The sequence below is a fragment of the Urocitellus parryii genome, chromosome 8 (assembly GCF_045843805.1).
Source record: "Urocitellus parryii isolate mUroPar1 chromosome 8, mUroPar1.hap1, whole genome shotgun sequence".
In the NCBI taxonomy this organism is placed as follows: Eukaryota; Metazoa; Chordata; class Mammalia; order Rodentia; family Sciuridae; genus Urocitellus; species Urocitellus parryii.
The window spans coordinates 15,226,824-15,248,933 of NC_135538.1; the positions used below are offsets into that span (position 1 = coordinate 15,226,824).

General features: G+C 44.4%; 1 protein-coding gene across 2 annotated transcripts in view; it reads right to left on the reverse strand.

The window, feature by feature from the left end:
• The window catches only part of Mthfd1l (methylenetetrahydrofolate dehydrogenase (NADP+ dependent) 1 like), a 188,460-nt gene extending 166,435 nt beyond the window's left edge, over positions 1 to 22,025 (reverse strand). For both annotated transcript variants that reach the window (XM_026399935.2, XM_026399934.2), the window contains exons 1-7: positions 21,676 to 22,025; positions 13,588 to 13,672; positions 12,633 to 12,683; positions 12,472 to 12,525; positions 9,212 to 9,336; positions 7,283 to 7,383; positions 6,057 to 6,193 (exon numbers count right to left, since the gene is read on the reverse strand). In XM_026399935.2, coding sequence (XP_026255720.1) covers positions 6,057 to 6,193; positions 7,283 to 7,383; positions 9,212 to 9,336; positions 12,472 to 12,525; positions 12,633 to 12,683; positions 13,588 to 13,672; positions 21,676 to 21,899 — 777 coding nt within the window. In that variant the 5' untranslated portion in view covers positions 21,900 to 22,025. The remainder of the gene's footprint in view (positions 1 to 6,056; positions 6,194 to 7,282; positions 7,384 to 9,211; positions 9,337 to 12,471; positions 12,526 to 12,632; positions 12,684 to 13,587; positions 13,673 to 21,675) is intronic.
• Positions 22,026 to 22,110: the final 85 nt, after the last annotated feature.

Sequence of the window (22,110 nt, forward strand, 5' to 3'; positions counted from 1 at the left end):
AGTGGTCCCTTAAGATTATGTCACATAGGGATGTCGGAGCTGTCTATTTACGGAAGTACACTTCCTAATGTGGGCACCATGAAACTACCTAACAACGCGTTTCTCAGAACATACCCACTGTGCAGGTCACGTGCCTGTCAGCATGCGAGGCAAGTTCTCAAAGATAATGTCCTTTCACTTAATGGCTGCGTTCCTTTGTCCTCTTCTTTCCCCAGCTCTTTCATCACTGCTGGGAGGGAGAAGCTAAATGGACAATAATCTTAGGTGCCCTTTGCTAGTGTGGGAAGCAGAAGGACCAGGCGGTGGTGTGTGGAGGAGGTGGGGCAGCCTGATGCAGATGTGCACGTGCCGGGTAAAGGCCAAAACATCTCAAGGACGAGTGTGGGGAGCCCTGGTGCTTTCTTTCCTTGTTCTTGGCTACACAGATAAGGCAATAACGTGAAAGCTGGCAGCCTCTGAGACTCACAACAGTGCCGTCACAGCACTAGGGACTTGGTGAGGAAATGGGCATCAAGTCTTAAAGAGAACTTCTTGTATATGTGGGAACAGGAAACAATTCCCCATTTCCAGTTTCTCTTGAGAAAAGCACGCCACTTGATCCTTCTCAAAGTTACGATGGGATTCACCCCAAAGTACAGAGTCAAGGTGATTTACTTCCATCATAAAAAAGTACTTTGAAAAATGTCTTTGTTTTCCAAAAATATAGATACAATGAGCAAAGGGATCTGTGACAGCTGTGAAAACATCCAACTGCCAGAGAAGGTATTTTCTCTTTCCACCACAGCTGTTCAGTGCAGGCAAGGTTTATTTTCCTCTTCTACTAAGCTTCCAAATAGAAAATTCTGGGCTCTCAAGAGCAAAATAGGGGCGGGGATGTAGCTCAGTAGTAGAACACTTACCCAACAAATGCAAGGTCCTGTGTTCCACGTTCAGCATCAACCACTCACAAAAACTGCAAAATAGCACTTTTATTTTCTTGAGTAGGCTGCCACCATGTGGCCACCACTAAAAATGCACACAGCTTTGGTTATTTGCTTACAACAAGTAAGCATTGCATCAATTAGATCCACCTGCTATGCAAACAGTCCAACTCTCAGTCACAGACACCCACTGTCCCTGGCAGAGCTGCAACTCACTCCTGATTTCTTCTCTCATCCCAACAAGAGGAGCACGTATTTTTCGATCTTGTTCTACAGCAGCAGTCTCCCCTTATCCAAGGGGGACACATTCCAAGACCCCCAGGTGGATGACAGAAACCTTAGATGAGATATATATATATATACACTGCTTTTTCATACAAATACATCCCTTGATAAACTTTTACCTTTTCACTTAAAGGAGGCAGTTCTCAGCTTCCTCCACAGCTTCTCTGATTGCCAGCACCACTGCTCCCACGCTTCAGAGCCATTGTTGGGTAAAATGAAGGCCAGCTGACACAAGCACTGCGATGCCCCCCACTGGGTCTGATAACCAAGACGGCTACTGAGGGACAAGTGGGTGGACAGCACATACAGGGTGGATGTGCCAGACGATGGGGTGACGCGTCCAGGACAGCATGAAGGGAGGAGGTGCACGACTTCACTGCACTCCTCGGAACAGCACACGATTTGAAACATGAATTGCTTGTTTCGGAATTTTCCATCTAATATTGTCAGACCTCAGTTGAACCCAGATAACTGAGAACACTGGGGGTGACACTGCAGCTAAGCAGGGACTCCTGTGACGTATCACGCTACGTGTGCCCATTTTATTTAACTTTGCTTTGCTTAAAATGCACGAGCTGCACTATCCTTTTCTGAAATGAAACACTTAACGAAATGTTTCAGACGTGAAAATAAAAGAGTAATGTAACACACCTGGACACTGGTCAGGGAAAAGATGAAATGCACATGCTCCACACATCTCCTGACTCTGAAAAAGTCCACTAAGCTAAAAAGCCAACTTTCTCTTTTAAGGTATCCAACTTTAATAATGTTAGAAAGTAACTCAAAAAACGCTAAAAGATGACAAATGACTCGAATTTATTTATTTATTTATTTAGGTACTGGGGATTTAACCCAGTGGCACTTTACTACTGAGCCACATCCCCAGCTCTTTATTTTTAATTTTTCTCTTTTTTGAGAGAGGGTCTCACATATTAGTTCCTTATTTGCCCCTGGATTTCTAAAATAATTTTCTTTTCAATTGCTGGTAATCAACTCTTAAAAAAAACCTGTTGTGATCTAGGAGTTCACTTTGGTTAAGTCACAGTATGCTGAAAAACACTACTAATTTAAGTGTTGCCAGTTCACTATCTCACGCACCCCCGTTTCATACTCCAGACATTCACGAGTAGCAATGTTTAGTTTCTTCTTTACAAGTTATTATTTCATTAAAGTTCACTCAAACCCACACCTTGAAAAAGTCAAAGAGACTTAGCATTTTTTCCTTCAGCAAGTATAAATAAGAAATACAACACATTAAATATTAAAATGAAATTTAAGAAAGTGGGAAGAGGGCAAGAACACAACTAATTCAAAGATGGACGGTGAATACCTGCTAAGCCCTCAGTGCAGGCCAGGCAATCTAGTCTAAGAGCTGTGCAGAGGCTGCCCCCTTGGCCAGCAACCTCACCAGGGAGCCAGCATGACCAGCTTCATGCACAGTGGAAGGTCTTACTGAAGGTCCCCCTGTGGGCAGACGGTCAAGCTACGTCTGGTACCCAAGAGAACAAGACAGGAACAGAGACGAAGATGGAAATCCAGAGAAGAAAAAGGAGGAGAGACTGAGTCCTTGAAGGAGGAGGGCAGGACAGGGTCTCCCCCACCTCCTGTCTGCCAGGACGGATGCTCCTTCCCCACCCCCACCTCAAGGTCCCATGCAGGGTGATAAGCCATCCCCACTTCAAGGTTGTCAATCCACTCCTCTTTCTGGTACTCTGATTTGGAGTTTTGAAGAAGAATAACAAAGGGAATAAAAAATGATTTTAGTATTAAAAAAGAAAGGACATGGAGGTCCCTAGGTCTCCCTCCTTTCCCTTCCATTAATACGTTGCCCACATTTTTCTGATTTCATAGTTTCCAGGCATTTCTTCATAGTTTTACTCCATATGTTCCTGTAGCATAGATTTAGACCTCTATAAATGGTGTGGTAGGCAATATGCCCTTCTGTAATTGGCTTTTTCTTCCCCCTCACTGAATGCTATTTTTAAAGATTCTTCTGTTGATACTTATAGCCCTAGGTTATTAATTTTCTCTGTGTGCACATCATTCTGCTTCAAGCATGACTATCTATATACTCAACCTACAACTGCACTGATTTATCCATTCACCCTCGTGGGCACTGGGTCACCATTCATGTTACTGGATGATAAACATGCTGCTTTAACCATTCTTTTCTTTCCTACTTTTTTTCTTTTTTCTTTTTTTTTTTTTGTCTGTGTGGAGCTGGGGATGGAACCCAAGGCTCTGAGAATGCTAGGCAAGCGCTCCATTACCAAACTACAGCCCTGACCCCTGAGCATTTTTAAACATGTCTTCTTGTACGTATTCCCAGAGCTTGTCTATGACACATTTTCACAGTGAAATTTCAGGATTGAAGGATGTCCTTCAACTCTACTAAATAGCTTTTCAAGGTGCTTATTTCAATTTAAATCCCTTACAGCGATACGTGAATCCCTGAGCTCCACAAATGTCAGACTGTCACCTGTTTCCCCATATTGCCAATATGATTGGTGAACTTAAACAGGGAGCCAGGGAACTTTTCATGTGTCTTTTAATCACCATGATCCTCACCTACGAATGACCTGTTATTTGCCCACTTTTCTATGGACTGTCTTTTTCTTTCTGACTTAGAGGAGTCCAAGATTCTAATTACCAGCTAAATGTTTGCTGTAAATATTTTCTAGCCTAAACCTGTCTTTTCACTTTTTTTCATGATTTCTTTTCAGAAAAGTGACTTTTTTTGTGTGTCTAAATGCAGTCTAATTTATATACCTTTTATTTAAAATGTTGTGATTTTGGGGTTCTCTCTGTTTCTGATGAGGGTTTAGTACTTCTTAACAAAGCAATTTCACTTTTGAAGTATATACATTATGGAGCAGGAATTGGCAAAGAAGCTGTTTGTTTTTGTAAGTAAAGCTTTTTGTTTTTCAGTACTAGAGATTGAACCCAGGGCATTACACCGGTTAGGCAAACGCTCTACCATTAAGCCACATCTCCAACCTGGCGGGTCCAGAACTTGCCATCCTCCTGCCTCAGCCTCCATAGTAGCTGGGATTACTGACCCAAGTCAGTAGTAAATAAAATTATATTGGAATTTAGCCACACGAGTTTACAGGGTAGACATTTTGGGTCTCTTAAGCTATCCTTTCTATCTCAGCATCTTAAAAGCATACTCCTACATTTTTTTCCTAGAAGATTTACAGTTTTGCTTCCCACATTTAGATCTTTAATCTAGAAGTGATTTTTTTTTTTTTTTTTTGTTCAGAGTGTCAGGCTGATACTTCTGTTTTATCCACATGTATAACTAGTTTAAAAAGCATCACTTTTTAATTGTCAGTCCTTTCCGTACTGACCAGGAACTCTTGCTCTCAAGTTTCCAAAGATGCATGCATCTGTTTACAAGTGTCTTTTCCTCTAATAGTCTATCTAATTACAATGAATATATTAATTCATACTAAGTTGAGCAACCCTTACCTGAAATGATTAGAAGTATTTTAAATTTTGGAGGTTTTAGATTTGAAATTATCTGCATAGATGAGTTGGTTGAGCATCCTTAACCTGAAAATTCAAAATCTAAACTCTTGAAACTTTTTGAGTATCACATCAGTACAAAAATGTTTCAGATTCTGGAACATTTAGACTTTTGGATTAGGGATGTTCAACTTGTATACACATGGATAGGTCTCCTACTTACTATTTTTGCAAAATAGTCTTATTTTGTCTTCTATGCTTTCATGAAAACTTTTGAATCAATTTGTCAAATTCTACAAAAAATATCATGCCAGGATTTTGATTAAAATGTATAGATTAATTTGGAGACAACATAGTCTTAGCTGTGAACATAGTATCTCTGCTTTGTTTTCTTAATAACTTTCATTACCATTAAATAATTACTTTAAAAAATTTAGATACAATTTTCATTAATTTCTTTTCTGTCTCTTTCTTTGTATTACTATATTATCTAGAAATTCCAGTACAATGCTAACAGGCCCTCTTGTCTGTCCTAATTTTAAATGTTTCTAATATTTTCATTATTAAGTGAGGTTAAGAAACTCCTTTAGTTCGAGTGGGTTTTGTTGTTTTAAAGAAAAACTCATAATGAATATTATATTTTTTTTTCAAATGAGTTTTCTATGCATACTATGGTAAGAACATAGTTTTAAATTTGATTTTCAATGTTAAATCACCCTGGCAAGCCTAAAGTAAACCAAATTCAGTGGTATTTGATTTTATAAGATTTTTCTCATGACTACTTCATCTCTATTCACAGATAAAATCAACCTGTTAATTTTCCTTAGCATGTTGTCCTTATGTGGTTTTGAGACTCATAAAATGAGTTAGGACATGTTCCTCCTTTTTCTACTCACTGGAGAAAAGATGAGATTAGAACAATCTGTCCTTTGATTTGTAAAACCACCTGCCGTGTCTTTTTTTTGTTTGCTTGCTTAGCAAGAAGACTGATTCAATGTCTTCAATGGAAATATGCTATTCAATTTTACTTAAGCCCACTTGGTAAGTTACATGGAAAGTCTTCATTTCATACACATTTTCAAATTCACAAGAGTAACAGTGTTCATAGTCTCCTTTTTAAAAAGCAATTTCTATTTCTGTGGTTATATTATGGGTGCCCTCTCTTTATCTTATTTTGGCCTTCGGTATGTCAGTCTTTTCCAAGAACCAACTTTTGGCTTTGTTGATAATCTCTCACATATGTTTTCTATTGCACTAATATCTGCTTTTAAAGACTCCACGTTGCTCTTTCTCCAACTCCTGAAGTGCTGTTTGTCCACTTCTAAGCCTTCCTCCTTCCTAGTGTAAACGCTCGAGGCTGCACGTTTCCCACGTGGAATTTACCTTGCTTTGAAGCTGGGGTGTCTTCCACTGGGAGATCATTGTCATGGACCCTTTTCTCTGGAACAGGCATTGAAGTGCAGCCTCCAAAGATCCATGAGCCCCTATCACCAAGACCTTCTTTCCATCTAAGCTGACACCTAACAACCAAATAGAAATTAAACATGATAAGAGAAGCCCAGATCTTTGCTCCCAGATAGACATAATTTAAGGAAAAACATTCTTTTAAAACTTGGCTCTTCAGCACCAACTCACAGAGACTATGAACCAGGAGTGGCACAAGGTAATTAACCGAAATTCTCAGGTTACATCCTCTCAGTTCCACTCTCACTGCCGACGTTGTTTCTACAACGTGTTACTATGTTTTACTAGCCATACTTTCAGAATTATCTGGTAAAGTGGCTTGGAATCATCCATGTTGATAACTCAGATAATGTAAAAACACCATATGTATGAATTAGCTCAGAGTTTCGGAGCCCAATGGTTATTGTCCAAAGGATATGGTCTGAAAGTCAATCTTTGAACACAACTCTGCTGCATATTTGTAGATTTTTGTTTTCTTCATGTTCGGGTAGGGAAGGGGCATCTACCTCTTTTCTATTCAAATTGGAGAAGTGAAAATTTTAGTTAGTGGAACTTTTATGTCTTCAGCTAGAAAGCCCCTAAATAATAAGATCTCAGTATTAATGTATTTGTTTCCATTTTGGTGACATGAACTTTTCCCTTTGACTTGCAGGTCAAAAGGACAATGATGGAAATGAAGTCATGATTACTGAAAAACATGTTGCTCATTAATCAGTCCCAGTCTAGATTTCTGGGTTCTACACGACATCAACAGCTTCTTCATTTCAGTCTAAATGATTTAGATATCATTATCTAGATTTAGATAACAGATTTGAGAAATTGAAACCTGAAATTTCTTTGTGGTTATTTCAACCATTTCATGAGACAAATGGAAAATGTTTATAACAGACTAACATTCATTTCTGCCATTTTCTCTTTCATATTCTCATATAATCAATCCTATAGAAAAAGTTTTCAGTTATTCATTTATATCTCCCGAAAGAAGAGAAAAATAAAGTCAACATTAAATATCACTCTGTGCTTCAATGAGAATCTTTCAGAAACAAATCCTTATTTTAAAAATAATGTAATATTTTTAAAAGAATCCTTATTTTTAAAAATAACAGCAATAAATAGAAATTGGCATTCTCAAAGGAGCCTCAGACCTGATTTTCCAAGAAGTTCAATCACAGCTCTGGCAACAGGTGAGACGAAACATTCATGGGCATCCCCACGTACCAGCTTCCCCAGGTTGATATCAGTCACTCTGAGTTGGAGAAGAAGGGAGGTGTGATGTGAAAACCCTAGTCCCAAACCACTCGACAGTAATTCACGTAACCCTGTGGCCACGTTTGATGAAAGAATATATTAAATGAGAGTTAAAGGGGAGGCAGGAAGCGAAAGCCAATATCTTCTTAAAGCAGCCCCCCCCCAACTCCTCCCCCTGCCCCTCCGTGGGTATTCTGGTTCTGCGCACACACCAAGGACAGCACAGGGCAGCACAGGGCTTCCCCTCACAACCACAGGAAAGGGTGCCCTGCTACTATGCTGTCTACTTTCCAACCTCAGACCAGTAAACTTGGGATTCACAGATCTGACCCCCACGTGACTCAGGAGTCATCTCCTTGGCAAATCAAGGGGGAAAAAAAAAATAAGTGATCACATGCTTTCGATGGCTTCTGTGACTTTCCTTGTTCAGATCTAGGAAGAAAGCCAGGCCTAGTGGTGCATGCCTGTAATCCCAGTGACTTCCAGTGATGTGGGAGGCTGAGGCAGGAGTATCACAAGTTGGAGGCTAGCCTCAGCAATTTAGCAAGACCCCACCTCAAAATAAGTGGTGGGGCACCCCTGGGTTCAATATCTCCAGTACCACAAAAAAAAAAAAAAAAAAGAAAGAAAGAAAAGAAAAGAAAGAAAGAAAGAAAGAAAAAATGTTGTAGGACAAACATCCAAAAAACAAGAAGCCTAAAATGATGGGCTCAATCCAGATTACTAACAAAATGAAGACAATATGTTTTCATAATTCTTTTTATAATATTCCTTGTAGGATAGATTTGAAACTACTGTTCCCTCAGACTGTCAGGTTCTATAAATTTTCTCTTTGATTAGAGCTTTTTCTCCCTTTGGGGTGAGTCTCCTATACGATTACAGATTTTCATGACAATAGATACGTTTTTTCTGGTGGTGCTGGGATTGAACCCAGGGCCTTGGGCATCGTCAGCTGGTGTTCTACTACTGACCTATACCTGCCGTCCTCAGCAGTCCCTAGTTTTACTCCCAGGCATAATGAAAGGACGGAAGGGAGGAGGCCTGGGTGTCTCAGGGAGGGAGCAGCCTCTCCAGCCGCGGAAGGAGATGCCAGATCTGGAGTTTAGCTTTATAAATTTGCTTACAACCGTGTAACCCTAAATACACTGTTTCTTTTGGCCACAGTACAAAATTCTTTCCTATATTGCCAGGTAAAACAATGGGGGTCTTAATCCCCAGGAAATGTGCTGATCCTCCATTGTAGCCCGGACTGTCTCCATGTACCTTATGTCACACTATGATGTGAAGCAAGAGACCAGCATCAGACAGAGCATGGATTCCTGCTCCTAGGCCTGTCTCCAATTTCAAATAAAATCTCGTACCATTAATAAAAGTATTTGTTTTGTTTTTCTCAACTGGCCTGGGGCTGAGGCAGAATATGGTACTGCTGGGGAATCAGGTCTTAGATTTCTCCTCTGGTCTGGTAGAATTACCTAGGAAAAGGTATTAGAAGAGCAGGGTGGCCAGACTCTGTAAGACAGGAACTTGTTCAGACAATAGGAAGGTATAAGATTATCTCCAAAATGGCTCCTAAGCACTACAAAAGGGCCAGGGTATTGTCCCAGATACAGAACTTTTCTACACAGAATTTTATAAGTTCTCCAACCCTTGAAATATTGAAAATGATTTTTTTTCATCTTCCAATCACTGACAGTTGCACAAAAAAAAAACAAAAACAAAAACCCCCCAACAACAACAACAACAAAGCGAATTTAGGCGGAAAGAAATCTCAGTAGAAAAAATAACGTTGCAATAAATATTGATTATTTTCTTTCATATTTTCTTACCCATCTACATCTTTCTCTGGTTTTAAGGCATTGAGGATTTTGTTGCTAAATAAGTCCTCAGAGATCTGAAGGGCAAGGCCATGTACTCTGTTGTCTTCATTAATCTTCAAGATTTCATCTATAATCTAAAGAGGAAAAAAAAAACACTTGTGTGGAAATAAGACCCAACAAAAGCAGCTTTATATTGAAAAATGGGTTCCTAATGCATCTGTTATCATTTCTTTTTACTCCTTTTCGAAGACTTTTGGTGTACATCACAATGAAGAAGTTTATTGCCTCTTTTCGTCACGTTTATGAAAGCTCGGAAGAAGCTTGGCTGAGTTTCTTAGTGACCTCATAGTCCTTTTCACTACTCTGCCAGAAAAGAGCAAACGGGAGCAGAGCTTGACAGTTGTTAAGGTCCAGATGGACAGAAGACCATCCCTGTCCACAGGCGCATTTTAACCCCAACACACCACCGGCTTTCAGGGAGGCCTGGAAGCACGGATCTCAAGCACTCCTCTCCCCCAGGCTCTCTGGATCTAAACGGCACACGGGAAGCTTTCCCAATGGCTTTTGAGAGAGAAATTCTCAGCACACAGAGTTCTTTTTTCTAGGGAACACTAAAATAATGTATAACTCATGAAAATAGTTTGGGAAGCTGACATGAACTAGGTGGTGAGTGACGAGATGCCTCGCCAAAGAAGCAACATTTTTCTTCTTTCTCTGATTACCACTTTTCTTATGCCAGAAGATAAGATCCCGATTCATTTTACATAACCAAATCATTTGCTCATGAGTAAGAAGATTCTAGCTCATGCGTATGGATCTCACTTAGAGGAAGTATTGATTCATCACTTTTTTCTATTGTCTAACAAAAATTATTGGAGCATTACTGCCTAGGAGGGGAAGAAAATGATATTTGAGATACCAATTCAGAAAGAAAATTGTTTCATTCACTCAGCTAAGTGGCTTGCTTCTTTCCACTGGGGAGAGAACCCAGGATCAGGCTTGCTAGGCAAGCACTCCACCACTGAGCTACAACTGCACTCTTTTCTTTTTTAAATTTTGAGGTGGCATCTTGCTAAGTTGCTCAGAATGGCCTCGAACCTGGGATCCTCAGCTTCCCAAGTAGCTGAGTTACAGGTGTGTACCCGGGTGCCCACTATTTTTTTACCCAATTCAAAAACAAACAAACAAACAAACTTTTTTGTTTCAGTACTGGGGGTTGAAGCCAAGGGCACTTCATCACTGAACTACATCCTCAGTCTTTCTCTGCTTCCCGCTTCTAGTTTTAGTTTGAGACAAGGTCTCACTCAGTTGCAGGAGTCAGCCTCAAACTTGTGTTCCTCCTGCTTCAGCCTCCCAGGTTGCTGGAATTACTGGAGTGTGTCACTGTGTCCTGCCCAACATATCGGTTTGGAACACCGACCCTGCTGAGTTCTAAGTAAAGGAAATAGCTGTGAACAAAACTGTCCCTGTAAACTTGATATTCTCATGGGGAGGCAAGACACTTCCCCTATCCAATAATAATATTAAAAGCTCTGGAAGGGATCAAAATGTGAAGAGAAACAAAGCAGGTTAAGGGGTAAAGGGCTGATAGCGTGATGGCCGTACCTCCAAGCAGAGCTCAGAATGTAGAGAGGGAACCTCTGTTGCCTGTATCTCAGATTTGGAAGAGGCCACAAAAGTCAAAATACCTTAGTAAATCAAGATATTCCTTTTCAATGTAATACTCCATAACTCCACGCTAATTTGCTTCATCAGAATTTCACGCCAGAAAAATAGAAAATAAACGACTCCTTGTCAAAAAATAAGTCAGGGTTACGTGAAGTCTGGTTATCAAACGAGTCACAGCATGGCACAGCATGGCTTGTCTTCACGTAACCTTTATTTTACTTAATGATGGCCCAAAGCACAAGGGCAGGTAGTGAAGCAGGGAATTCAGATACACCAAGGAGAAGCCACAAAGTGCTGTATCTCTAGGGTCTGGGATCATTGGGGGTTTCAGGGATCCACTGAGTTTCTTGGGACTTTTTGTCCTCCTTCCTCACTTTCCCTATTGTCACAGTCTCTTTCCATACCTTGAAAGAATCCTTCTTTACCAAGTCTGGATTTATTTTTATTTGACAGCAGCTGGAATGTGAGTGTGACTGGTAGAGGTGACCCTGCCATCATCAACCAGGCATATAACAGAGTGCACGGACCAGCAGGAAGGAGCTAAGCCTCGGACAACTCTGTGGTGCTACCAGCCTGGCTCTGCTGACTTCTGAACTTCACTCACGTACAAGGAGATAAACTCCTCTGCTATTTAATACTCTGTTACTTGAGGCTTTCTATCCTATAAATCCCAACCCGATCCTCATAGAGGAAAGCCAGCCACAAGAGGCCCAGGTCCACTGAAGGCCTGCGGTGTGTAGCCCAGCCCCCTTGCCACTGTTGATGGGGTGCTGCTTCTCCCGCTGGAGGTGACAGTGGGGAAGGCTGCTGGCAGAAACGACTAGATCACGTGGAATAGCAGCAAGAAGAAACTCGGGGTGTTGTTGATCAGCGGCCTCACGATGCCACTGAAGGAGTCCCAGAATGCTAGCCGAGGGGTTACGGATTTGATGTGGTGTCCCCCAGTAGCTCCTGTGAAGGCACAAACATTGAGTGGTGAAGTGATCAGTTTGAATGGTGGCCTGGGCGGTAATGTAAGCAGAGGGGTGCGGCTGGAGGAGGGGGCTTGCTAGGGAGTGTACCTTCCCTGTGGCTTCCTGACTCCACTGTGCGCTGAGCAGCTGACCTCCGCTGGGCCCTTGCCCTGCAACACGCTGCCTCACCTCGCCGAGAGCTATGGAGTCAGCCATGGAGCCAGCCGTCTGTGGACTGAGACCTTTGAAGCCACGAGCCCCAAATAAACTCTTTGTCCTGTAAGCTGTTCTCCTCGGGGTTTTGGTCATAGTGATGAAAAAACTGAATAAAACACCTGAAGATCGGCTTGTCAGGGTCCAAGAACTTATCCGGACAGAGCAAGGACAGAGCCAGGTCTCCAGACATCCACAGTCTGACAGTTTTACCAGCCGCTGATGCAGTGGCTGAGGAAGCAGTCAGAAGCACAAAGCCCCAGCTCAAGCCATCTGAGAAACACGGTGGGTGACAGGAAGACACTGACATCAGAGGAAAAAATGAACCCTTCCCCCTGCAAATTCAATCACAAGAAAGCCTGCTCCCCCCACAACCAGGAGACGTCCTGAGGTCTCGAGAGGAAAGAGGAGTGGAAAGGGCCGGGCTGGAATTACCTCATCCTCGCTGCTGTCTGGAGGAAGGCAGATGTGACTGATGTTCAGACCAGCCTGAAAGGAACACGAGGTTGTCGGTCACTAGGAGCTTATAGGGATAAGAATTATAATGAATTAAAACAAGACAAAACCAAACAAACAAAAAAAACAGCAATGCTCACCTCCTCAGCCAAATTCTGGTTGACTTCCTGCATCAAGTTGTCATCTCCTGTCTTAGGAGAGAGAGGCAAGAGGAGAAGAGAAGGTAATGACATGAAGAACACATCTCCAGAAGGCACAGAACAATGCAGCGACTGACTATTGTGATTACAAATTATCTAATCATAAAGACAGTATGGAAAACGGATAAAAAATAAAAACGGACTAATAGCTGGTATTTAGGAACATACCCAGACTTCCAAGTTATGTTACTTCGACCCAGCTTCCTGCTAACTACCGTTCCTAGTGAGGGGCTATGGATCCGACCCCAAAGAACCTAAGTAACCAGAGCACAGCTCTATATCTGGAAAAGCACACCCCGACGGATCTGGAAGCTGCTCTTCAGACACACTGGAGGCACGCCAAACACAACAGGGCAGTCCAACTCCTTGGGTGTGCCAGGCTCTAGGCTTGGCCACCTCGTCCCTTCCCTGCACCTGCCATCACACAAGGATGCCAGTGACAACAGCAAACAGGGCAACGGTAGCTCAGCACTAAAGGGCTGCCGCCAAACAATGTTCATGACACGCAATGCCCTTTTGACATGGTAATGACACCTGGCACGTCAAGCTTACAGCAGGCATTAAAAGATTGAGTGAAGAGATTACCAAGCACTCACATGTTGTCTAGCGTCTGTCTTTCTCAGAGACAAAGGGGAGCCTTTTTCCCAATCACCTCCAAATCACAGTTGATAAGCATTTATAAACACCCACGGGCTACATTAAATCCTGCACTATGCAGGTGTGGGCACCTGACTACTGACCTCTGGGGCCACCCACACCTTACAGAGGACTCAGCAGGGCAACCACCAAGCATCAACAAACCGAGCCTGCTCTTCCCAGACAAGAAGCGAGCTGGTCTTCTGTTGATGATCATTTTCTAAATTGAGAGGCATCCTGAAGTAGCACCAAGGCTTACCTGAATGATAACCAGAACCGGCTGAAAGGTAGGGTTTTTTTCTTGCAATAAATTCAGCACTTCTTTTGAATTTTGAATGACTTCTCTAAATTGAGAAAGGAAAACAGAAGTCATTTCTTTGTTAATGAGGAGAAAGAATGGATAGGACATATTTTCTTAAAAGTTCACGGTATCTTCTTACAAAGTTTGTTACTGTAGGTGACAACAAGAAGACAACAGGAGGAGTGCCCAGGTTACCGTGCACGGTGGGGAGAAGCAGGACAACAGTGCCAACAGGGACCTCAAGAAATCCTAACTTGTAAAAATGTGACAATCCAATTTTAAAAAAATATGCAGAGGAAACAAGCTAAATGTTAATGATAATTTTCTAGAGGTGAATTTTTCTCTTGCATTCCCCAAGATAACTATACCAAAAAGTTTGGGTTTCTATTTTAAGTAATCCCATTCCTCTACCAGAGAAATGAGTTTGGGGACCACGGAGAAGGAAAGAAAATGTAGGTGGGGAGAGGGTGGTGGAGACAGGGGCTCAGGGAGGGGGCTGGCTGTTGGATAAGAAATGGTGTCAGGCTGATTTCTGCGTCCCAGAGTTTCAAAATCAATGTGAAGGGAGAGGAAGGGGAGGGAAATGTAAGCTGCAGAAATGGGGTATGTCAGAATCCATTTGGTAGCACCCTAAAGGCCTCTCTGGAAGAGCCTCTTCCTACGAGGGGCAGCGCCTCTCAAACCCAGCACTTTGCTTCGCAGCCCCGGAGGTAAAAGGTGCCAGCCCAGGGTGGGTAGACCAGGTAAATATGGCAAGAACCAGGCTCGCTCTCTGGATGAGGGATTTCAGAAGCCACCTTCACCCATATGAAATGTTCTCAGCAGCACACCAACAACACGAGTAGGCCCTTCCCCCAACCCCTTGTTGAGAGCCCTGGCCATGCCTGGCATTTGCTAGAGGGAATGTTGGAAAGGGGACACCAGCGAACCATTGAGATGATGATTGGAGTTAAGCTATATATAATTGCTGTGATGCTGGATTGATTGTATTGTATATTTGACCTTTACTGTTGGGCAATGGGGCGGCTCTTGCTGCTTTGGAGTTCTCGAGGGGATTCCTGGAGGGTTTGCGTTAGTTGGGGAAGGTCCGGAGGAGGGATTTCCAGTTGGTGTGGTGTGTGCCTGGAGGAGCTTCGAGGGTGTCATTAGAGAGAGGTTCCCAGGGAGCGTGTGTGGAGTGTGCTGGTGGAGTTCGGAAATAAAATTTGTTTCTGCTTGAGTGGCTCGTGATTTGTGCCCAGCCAGACTGCGGCACCCCCTCTTCACAACAGATCAAAGTTCACCCTTGGAAGTTCCTGACTTAAGTGTCAAAACCATCTTTTTTGAATCCAGGGACTCGCACATGCTAGGCAAGCATTCTACCACTAAACTATAGCCCTAGACCATCTTCAAATGGTGTTTTTGGTTTCCAACAGGTTCTTACAAGCACCTGATAGATTTCAAAGAATACAAGAAGAGATTCCTGCAAGATCCCATCAGCAGTCAGTTGCCAAGAGCAAACTATCTCCCAGTTTTCAACAAGGTAGTTAGAAATGTGACCAGAGGGCACGGCAGCCCTCTGGTGGGTGGACCAGCTGAATGGTTGTTCAGGACAGAAATGCTTCCAAACTCACAACCAACAAGCCTCTGTATTGTCACCCAGGCTAGAAATGGAAGACTAGGTGGGCAGGCAACTGTACACAGCCTGTGACCATTTGTTTGTTTTGGTTTAAACACTTGGGAGAAAGCAACCTAATTCCCAGCAAAGTAGCTTGCTATTGTGTTGAATAAATGTGGCCAAATGGTAAAGTTGGTAAATCACCATATACATGGGCACTTCACCCCATGGGTCCTGGGATGGGTGGCTAAGGCCCACAAGCCGCACTGCCTCCCAGCCTGCAGAGGCTGCTCATGGAGGCCAGATTTGGTTCTCATTTTTGCCCAGCCAGGGAAGCCACCAGCATGGGAGTGGCAAAAGGACCATCCAGGAAACTTGCTAAAAATAAAGGTTTCTACACTCGCCCCAGAGAGTCTGAGTCAAGATTTTGGGTGGGGCCCAGGAATGTGTCTCTCTGACTGGGCGTCCAGGATTCCGGGTCACTGACATGGAAACACAGCCCGGTCTGGAGCTCTACCAGGGCTGGCAGTTTGCTTGGTCTCCATGGAGCCTGGCTTCCTTATCTGTAAGACAGGTGCTCCCCAGGGGCTCTTAACCTTTTCCTTCTTCTTTTCTATTCTCTTACTTTTTCTGGATGTAGGAGGGATACTGGGGATGGAACCCAGGGGCACATGTTCAACCACCTTATTTTTTATTTTAGGACAGGATCTCCCTTAAGTTGCTGAGATTTCAATAACTTGCTTCAACTGGTCTCAAACTTGTGATCCTCCTGCTTCAGCCTCCCTAGTCACTGGGAATGTAGATACACACCCCAGCTCCCTGATTCCTTTTTTATAATTGGATTTTTTTTCTGTGCTATAAAGCTAACCTAAGCACTAAAAACACTCATACTGATAGCAATAGTCATTTCCTCAGAAACATCCAAAGTCTTGCCCACCTCAATAAAACAAAAAGAACACTACCACAGATAAGTCATGGGTAAAAAGAGATTTTCCTTTTAAAATAGCTGGGAGAGTATAGAAGATATGGGTGGATAAACAGGGTTCAACATTGTAGCCAACAAAGCTAATAAAACAAACCGTCCTTGCCCAGACAACCTGCCACTTGTTTGAGGGTTACTCATTATTCCGACAGTGATGAGCACAGCGAGCAAGAAGCCACCAGGTTCAATGAAGCCAAAAAGTAGCACAAATGTTTCTGATCAGAGATTTTCCAGAACACATGGCCCTGTTAACTCCATCTGGCTGGGAACAAGTGGGAGGAGTGTGTGATGCTAGCTGGACTGTCATGTGTAACTAAAACTCAGAATTCTAGTATTAAAGATAAATTAATAGTATCCTAAGCCATCACCACTAGCTTTGTTATTCGTTACAATTACCCTAGATGTATCTTCCACCATTACTATCTCCAGCAGCTCGTCCTCTGGCCTGCTGTGCAGTAAGTAGGTTAGCAGGACACAAAGCTGCCTCAGCTAGCTGTGGTCATGCTGCCAAAGAGCTGGGGAGGAAGCAGTTGGTCAGGTTATTGAAAACTGTCAATTTAGGTTTATATTTCTGCATGCTGAACCTATTTATTAATAATGTTCTACATTTCAACTTTTCTATTCTTTCCAAGGCAAAAGAGGTTATTCTACAAATACAACAAAGGTTTGTAAAGCAGACTCCTCCAAAGACGTCTCCCGGTGTTCAGAGGAGGAGTTCTGGGTAAAAGCAGTGGAGAGCAGTTTAATATTCAACAGTAACAATAACAATGGCTGGGAACTTCCTTTCATAGTACTTCCATGTTAGCTGAAGGTGGCCACCAGCTGGGAAGCACATTTCCCAGTGTCATTCACCTGTAGCTGGGTGGGCTCTTGTGAGCCTTCTTGACAATAAGAATGCTCAGTCAAGAGGACCCTGAACCAGCAACCTTGGCCCTTTCCCCTATTGCTGGCTGTGAGGTGGTGACACCAAAGCGATGGTCTTTTTCCCAGAACTGGAACAGTGAGTAGCCATCACAGGGAACAACTATCATAGGGGTCATCATAGGGATCGTCATCTATGGTTTCTGTGTGTCCCTCAAAGTTCATGTGTTGGATACTTAATCCCCAGTGCAGCAGTGCTGGCAGATAATTGGAAATGAGGACACTTCTGGGAGTGTGTTCCTGATGAAAGGTTGACTTTGCACCCTATCCCTCTTGCCCTTCTGCCTTTGACCATGTTATGATGCAGCCAGAAGGCCTTTGCCAGATACAGACACCTTGATATTGGACTTTCAAGCCTCTGGAACTGCAAGACATTTCTGTTGTTTATAAATTACCCAGGTTGTGGCATTCTGCCATAATTGTACAAAATGAACTAAGACCTCTATTAGAGTAGCCTGGCCTATTTTCAACGTTATGCAGAAGATTGATCTGAGGGCCCCAACAGGAGGATCTTTTTTTTACTGCATTCCACCAAATCTAAGATAACAAAAGACACACCACTATTTTATGAACCACTAAGAAAAAGAAAAGATTCTGCCAGTTAACTGTGGCACAATCTTTTTTAACACAAAGTATTTATGCTGTAAGTACTGACAGATAGATTTATTTATTTATTTATTTATTTATTTATTTATTTATTTATTTATTTTGGTAGTGTTGGGGCTTAAACCCAGGGCCTCTCACATACTACCCAAGTGCTCTACCACTGAGGTACACCTTTGGCCCAACAAAAATTTTTAGACTTATTAACACATGGAATGTGTTTTGCCATAAACCACTCACATTTATGTATATACATAAAAAGAAAACAAACCAACTTAATTGAGGTATTCTGAAATGTCACATTCAGGATCTGCCTTTTCTGAATTTGATTTAAAAACTCCAACATATTTTTGTTATTTGCAGGTCACTGTTTCTACCCCCCACCCCACCCCATACAATTACCATGTGTGTTATAGGAGCACTGGGGATATGGTATTTCTTAAAAGGTCATGTCATTTTTGTCTTCAGTACCTTAGACACCTTCCTGTTACAGCAACAGAATATCTAAGTAACTTACAGAGAGGAAAGATTTCTTTTGGTTCAAGATTGGGCAGCTCACCACTGCCTTGTAGCTCTGGCAAGGGCAAGGCATGATCATGGGAGTATGTGGCAGAGCAAAACCACTTACTTCGTGAGCCAGAAAGAAAAGATAAAGAATATCAGGGTCTCACAATCCCCTTTAAGAACATGCTCCCAAACACCTAAGGACCTTCTCTAAGGCCCCACCTCTCAAAGTTCCTCCACCTCCCAGCAGCACCACACTATGGGCCAACGCTTTAACACATGAAGGATATTCAGCATCCCGACTGCAGCACAGGCTCTGCATGTGCTGAATCTGATGCTGTCATGATTACAGCAGATGTTAATGGACATCATCCGAAACCCTATTATTTCCTAAAATTACCTTAGCATGCCGGTAAACTGAGACACTACCACCAGAACAGTTTACTTACTATACCTCTCAGGGAGCTTGTCCCTTAACTGTTCTGACTCATATTCATGAATCAAGAGCCAACATCTGAGGCTCCTGAATGTCTACTCCAGCTTGACTGTTCTAGTCAGCTTCCTTTCCCCTTTCCTCCAAATCCGGGGGAAACTTTTTCAGAGCTGAGACTTTCAGGAAACCAAGCACATAACTCAATCAGCAGGTACAGCAATACCCATGGCCATGACCAGTTCCTACAGGTGTAGGTAATGCCAGGTGCCAAGTGACTGCCACCTGGCCAACAGTATCAACCAACTGGAAGACAAATACCAGTTTTAGAGATTCTGAAGAAGTATGTCCTAGAGTCCCTTAAAACTCACAACCACTTCATAAAGTCAGTGACTGCCATGGTTTGGATCTGGACTGTCCCTCAAAGACTTGGTCCCCAGTGTAGAAATGTGCAGAGGTGGGGGCTTTCAGGATGTGATTGGATAATAAGAGCTCTGATGTCATCAATGTATTAATCCACTGTTGGATTCATAATCTGTCTGACTATTGGAAGGTGATAGAAACTGGAGGAGGAGGGGCCTAATTGCAGAAGCAGGTCCTGGGAGGCAAACCTTTGGCAACTACATTTGTCGGTCCCCACCTCAGCTTCCCCACAGCTGTGAACTGGTAGCTTTCCTCGGGTGACATCCTCTATCCTGATGTTTCTGTTCTGAATTCTGCACTGGAGCCAGTTGACCATGGACTAAAACCTTTGAAACCATAAGTTAAAATTTTTTCTTCCCCTAAGTTGATTTTTTTTCAGGAATATTTTCACAGCAAAGCTAACATTGTGGTTTCAATTTTATAGAGGAAGACAGCTTGCCCACGCACTCACAGCTAATGAGTGGTAAAGTCGAGTTGGAATGAGGTCACTTGACTCTTACTCATAATTAAATGAAGCAGAGACACATGACTTAACACTTCACTGTGGTTTACAACAGGAGCCTACAAATGAAGACTCACTATTATTGTTATTTATTTGTTTTGAGACAAAGGCTTAATTGGAAAGAAGAGGCATATTCAAGGGAGTACAAGGAAGAAACTTTGGGGGGGGGGGTAAAGCAAAGAATACACATTCAAGGGAAAATGTAGGCCACCTCCAGAGGGAGAAACCACCAACTATTACATTTTTAAATGGTTAAAAAAAATAGAAATAAGGTCTATGGAATGGGAAAATTAAATGAAATTCAACTTTCAGTGTCCATTAATAAGTTGTTCAATTTCATTTAAAAAATGATAGAAAAATTTGTTTTGTTATAAAAGTATCTACATCATATTTTAAAATTTAGTTCATTAAATATAAAATGTTTACTACCTGTCCCATTATGCACTTTGGTTTTAGAACATTGAAAAAACTAATTGCCAACATTTGTTGAGGGCTTAGTATGCAACAGTTCCTGGGCGAGGCATTTCCTATGTGCTCTCTCACTTAACTGTTTCATGATCGCTGGTGCTGAGTACGTTATTTGCTCCATTTTCCCGAGGAACTGAGTTTGGGGGGCCTAGGGGTTTAGAATCCCTCCCAACAACTCTACTCATCTTTAAGCATGGCTTTAAACAACTGAACACACACGAACAAAACGCTCAGTTGATCCCAAAACTTGATTCATCCACCACCACAATGCCCAGCATAGATTTGGAGTGGTTAGAGACTGAAGAGACAGGGTCCCTGCCCTGCTGGAACTAACATGCCAGGTGGGTGAAACAAAAGAAATGAGCCAATAAAAAAAGGACAAGAAAATCTGAGGCAATAATAAGTGCTATCTAGAAAATAAAACAGAGGGATGGGTTTGCCTCCCAAGCTGTCTTCAGACCCTACCGCACCAAGAGGCTAGGTTGCGAACTGGTCAAAATCTAATGACCCAAAGTCAAGCCAACATTCAGAAAATGACAGGTAATCTACATAAATGGCTCCTCCTCCTCATCGCATCATAAAGAAGCCTAGGTAAGTCATCATGGGAGAGAGGAGGGAGGCAGAGACAGGTATGGGTCGGGGGAGGCAGTGACTTTTAGAATGAGGTCTAGATGGAAAAAGGAAGAGGTGGAAGGGGAGTAGGAAGGACCGCCTGCCCAGAGAAAGGGCATCTTAGTTCAGGGAAAGACTGGAAAGGGCTTTTCTGCCACCTTCAGGTGGGTTCAGGGCGCTTTGCTCGCTCCGGGCCTCGGTGAACCCACTTCTCCACCGAGGGCCTGGCAGGGCTCTTCCTCCTGGGTCCACCACTCAGGGCTGAGGATGGGGACCCGTGTCGGGGTGCCAGTGTGTGGGGGACGCGGGAGGCTCCCACAGTGCGCCTCCGGGTCTGGGGACTCTGTCCCCTGCGCAGCGATGCTGCAGACACGCCGGCGCGCCCTCTCAGGCTCTTTTTACCGGCCAGGCTCCACCTTCGCCTCGTCGGGACAAGCAGTCAGTCTAGACTCGGGCCCCACACGCGGGGGCCGCGGCGCTGCGGGAGCCGGGTGGCTTCAGCGCCAGGGCAGCCGAGGAGCAATCGCGCGGGCGGGTACCGGACCCGCGCGCCTAGGCAGCCCCACCACCTCCAGGCGCTCGGCGGCGAATCCCCGGCGGCAGCCCCTCCTCCGGAGTCCCGCCCTCGGCCGCGCCGCCCCTTTCCCTTTCGGGCCGCGCCCGGCGCGGTTGCATCAGAGCGGAGGGCGGCGCGCACGTGGAGCGGGGCGTGCAGGGCGGGCGGTCCAAGCCGCGCGGCGCCGGCTGAGGATGCCCGCCGCCGCCCGACCCCCAGCCTCGCCCCAGAGCGCCCCTGTCCCTAGCCGGCGCGCGGGTCCGCCTCCCCGCACTTGCTCGGCAAACCTCCCAGCGCCCCCAACAAGTTGGCACCAAGCACTCGCTGTTGGCACCACCCCCACGGCGGTCCCCGGGACCCGCCGAAAGCCCAGAGCTCCAGCCGCCCCATCCTGAGTCTCGGGCCGCCACCGCTGGGGACCTGCGCGCGCGCCAGGCGGGACACTCACTTGACGATGGAGTCCCGCGCTGGGGGCGCCGGGTGGCCGGGGCCGCAGCTGCTCCGGGCCTGGCCATCTTGCTGCCGCCGCTGCCCGCGCAGACCTTCCCAGCAGGCGCCGCCGCCACCGCCGCCGCCGCTGGCGCGAATGGGCACCCGGAGGTGGCGCGGCGGGCCGGGCGGCCGCGGCAGGCGGCAGGACTGGCGCAGGACGAGCGAAAGGCGCACGCTCATGATGCAGAAGGGAAAGCCGGGAGGCAGGTCCTCCTACCACACGGGGACTCGGCGGCAAGTGCCTCCCGAAGGTGTCTCGGCGGGCGCCAGAGAGAGCCAAGCCGGCCAGTAACGGGCCAGCGGCGGAAAGGACCGGGCTCTTCCTCCTCAGGAGCAGAGGCCCCTAGGGGGCACTGCACCTAGTGACGTCGGGAGGCGGGGGCCTGCGAGA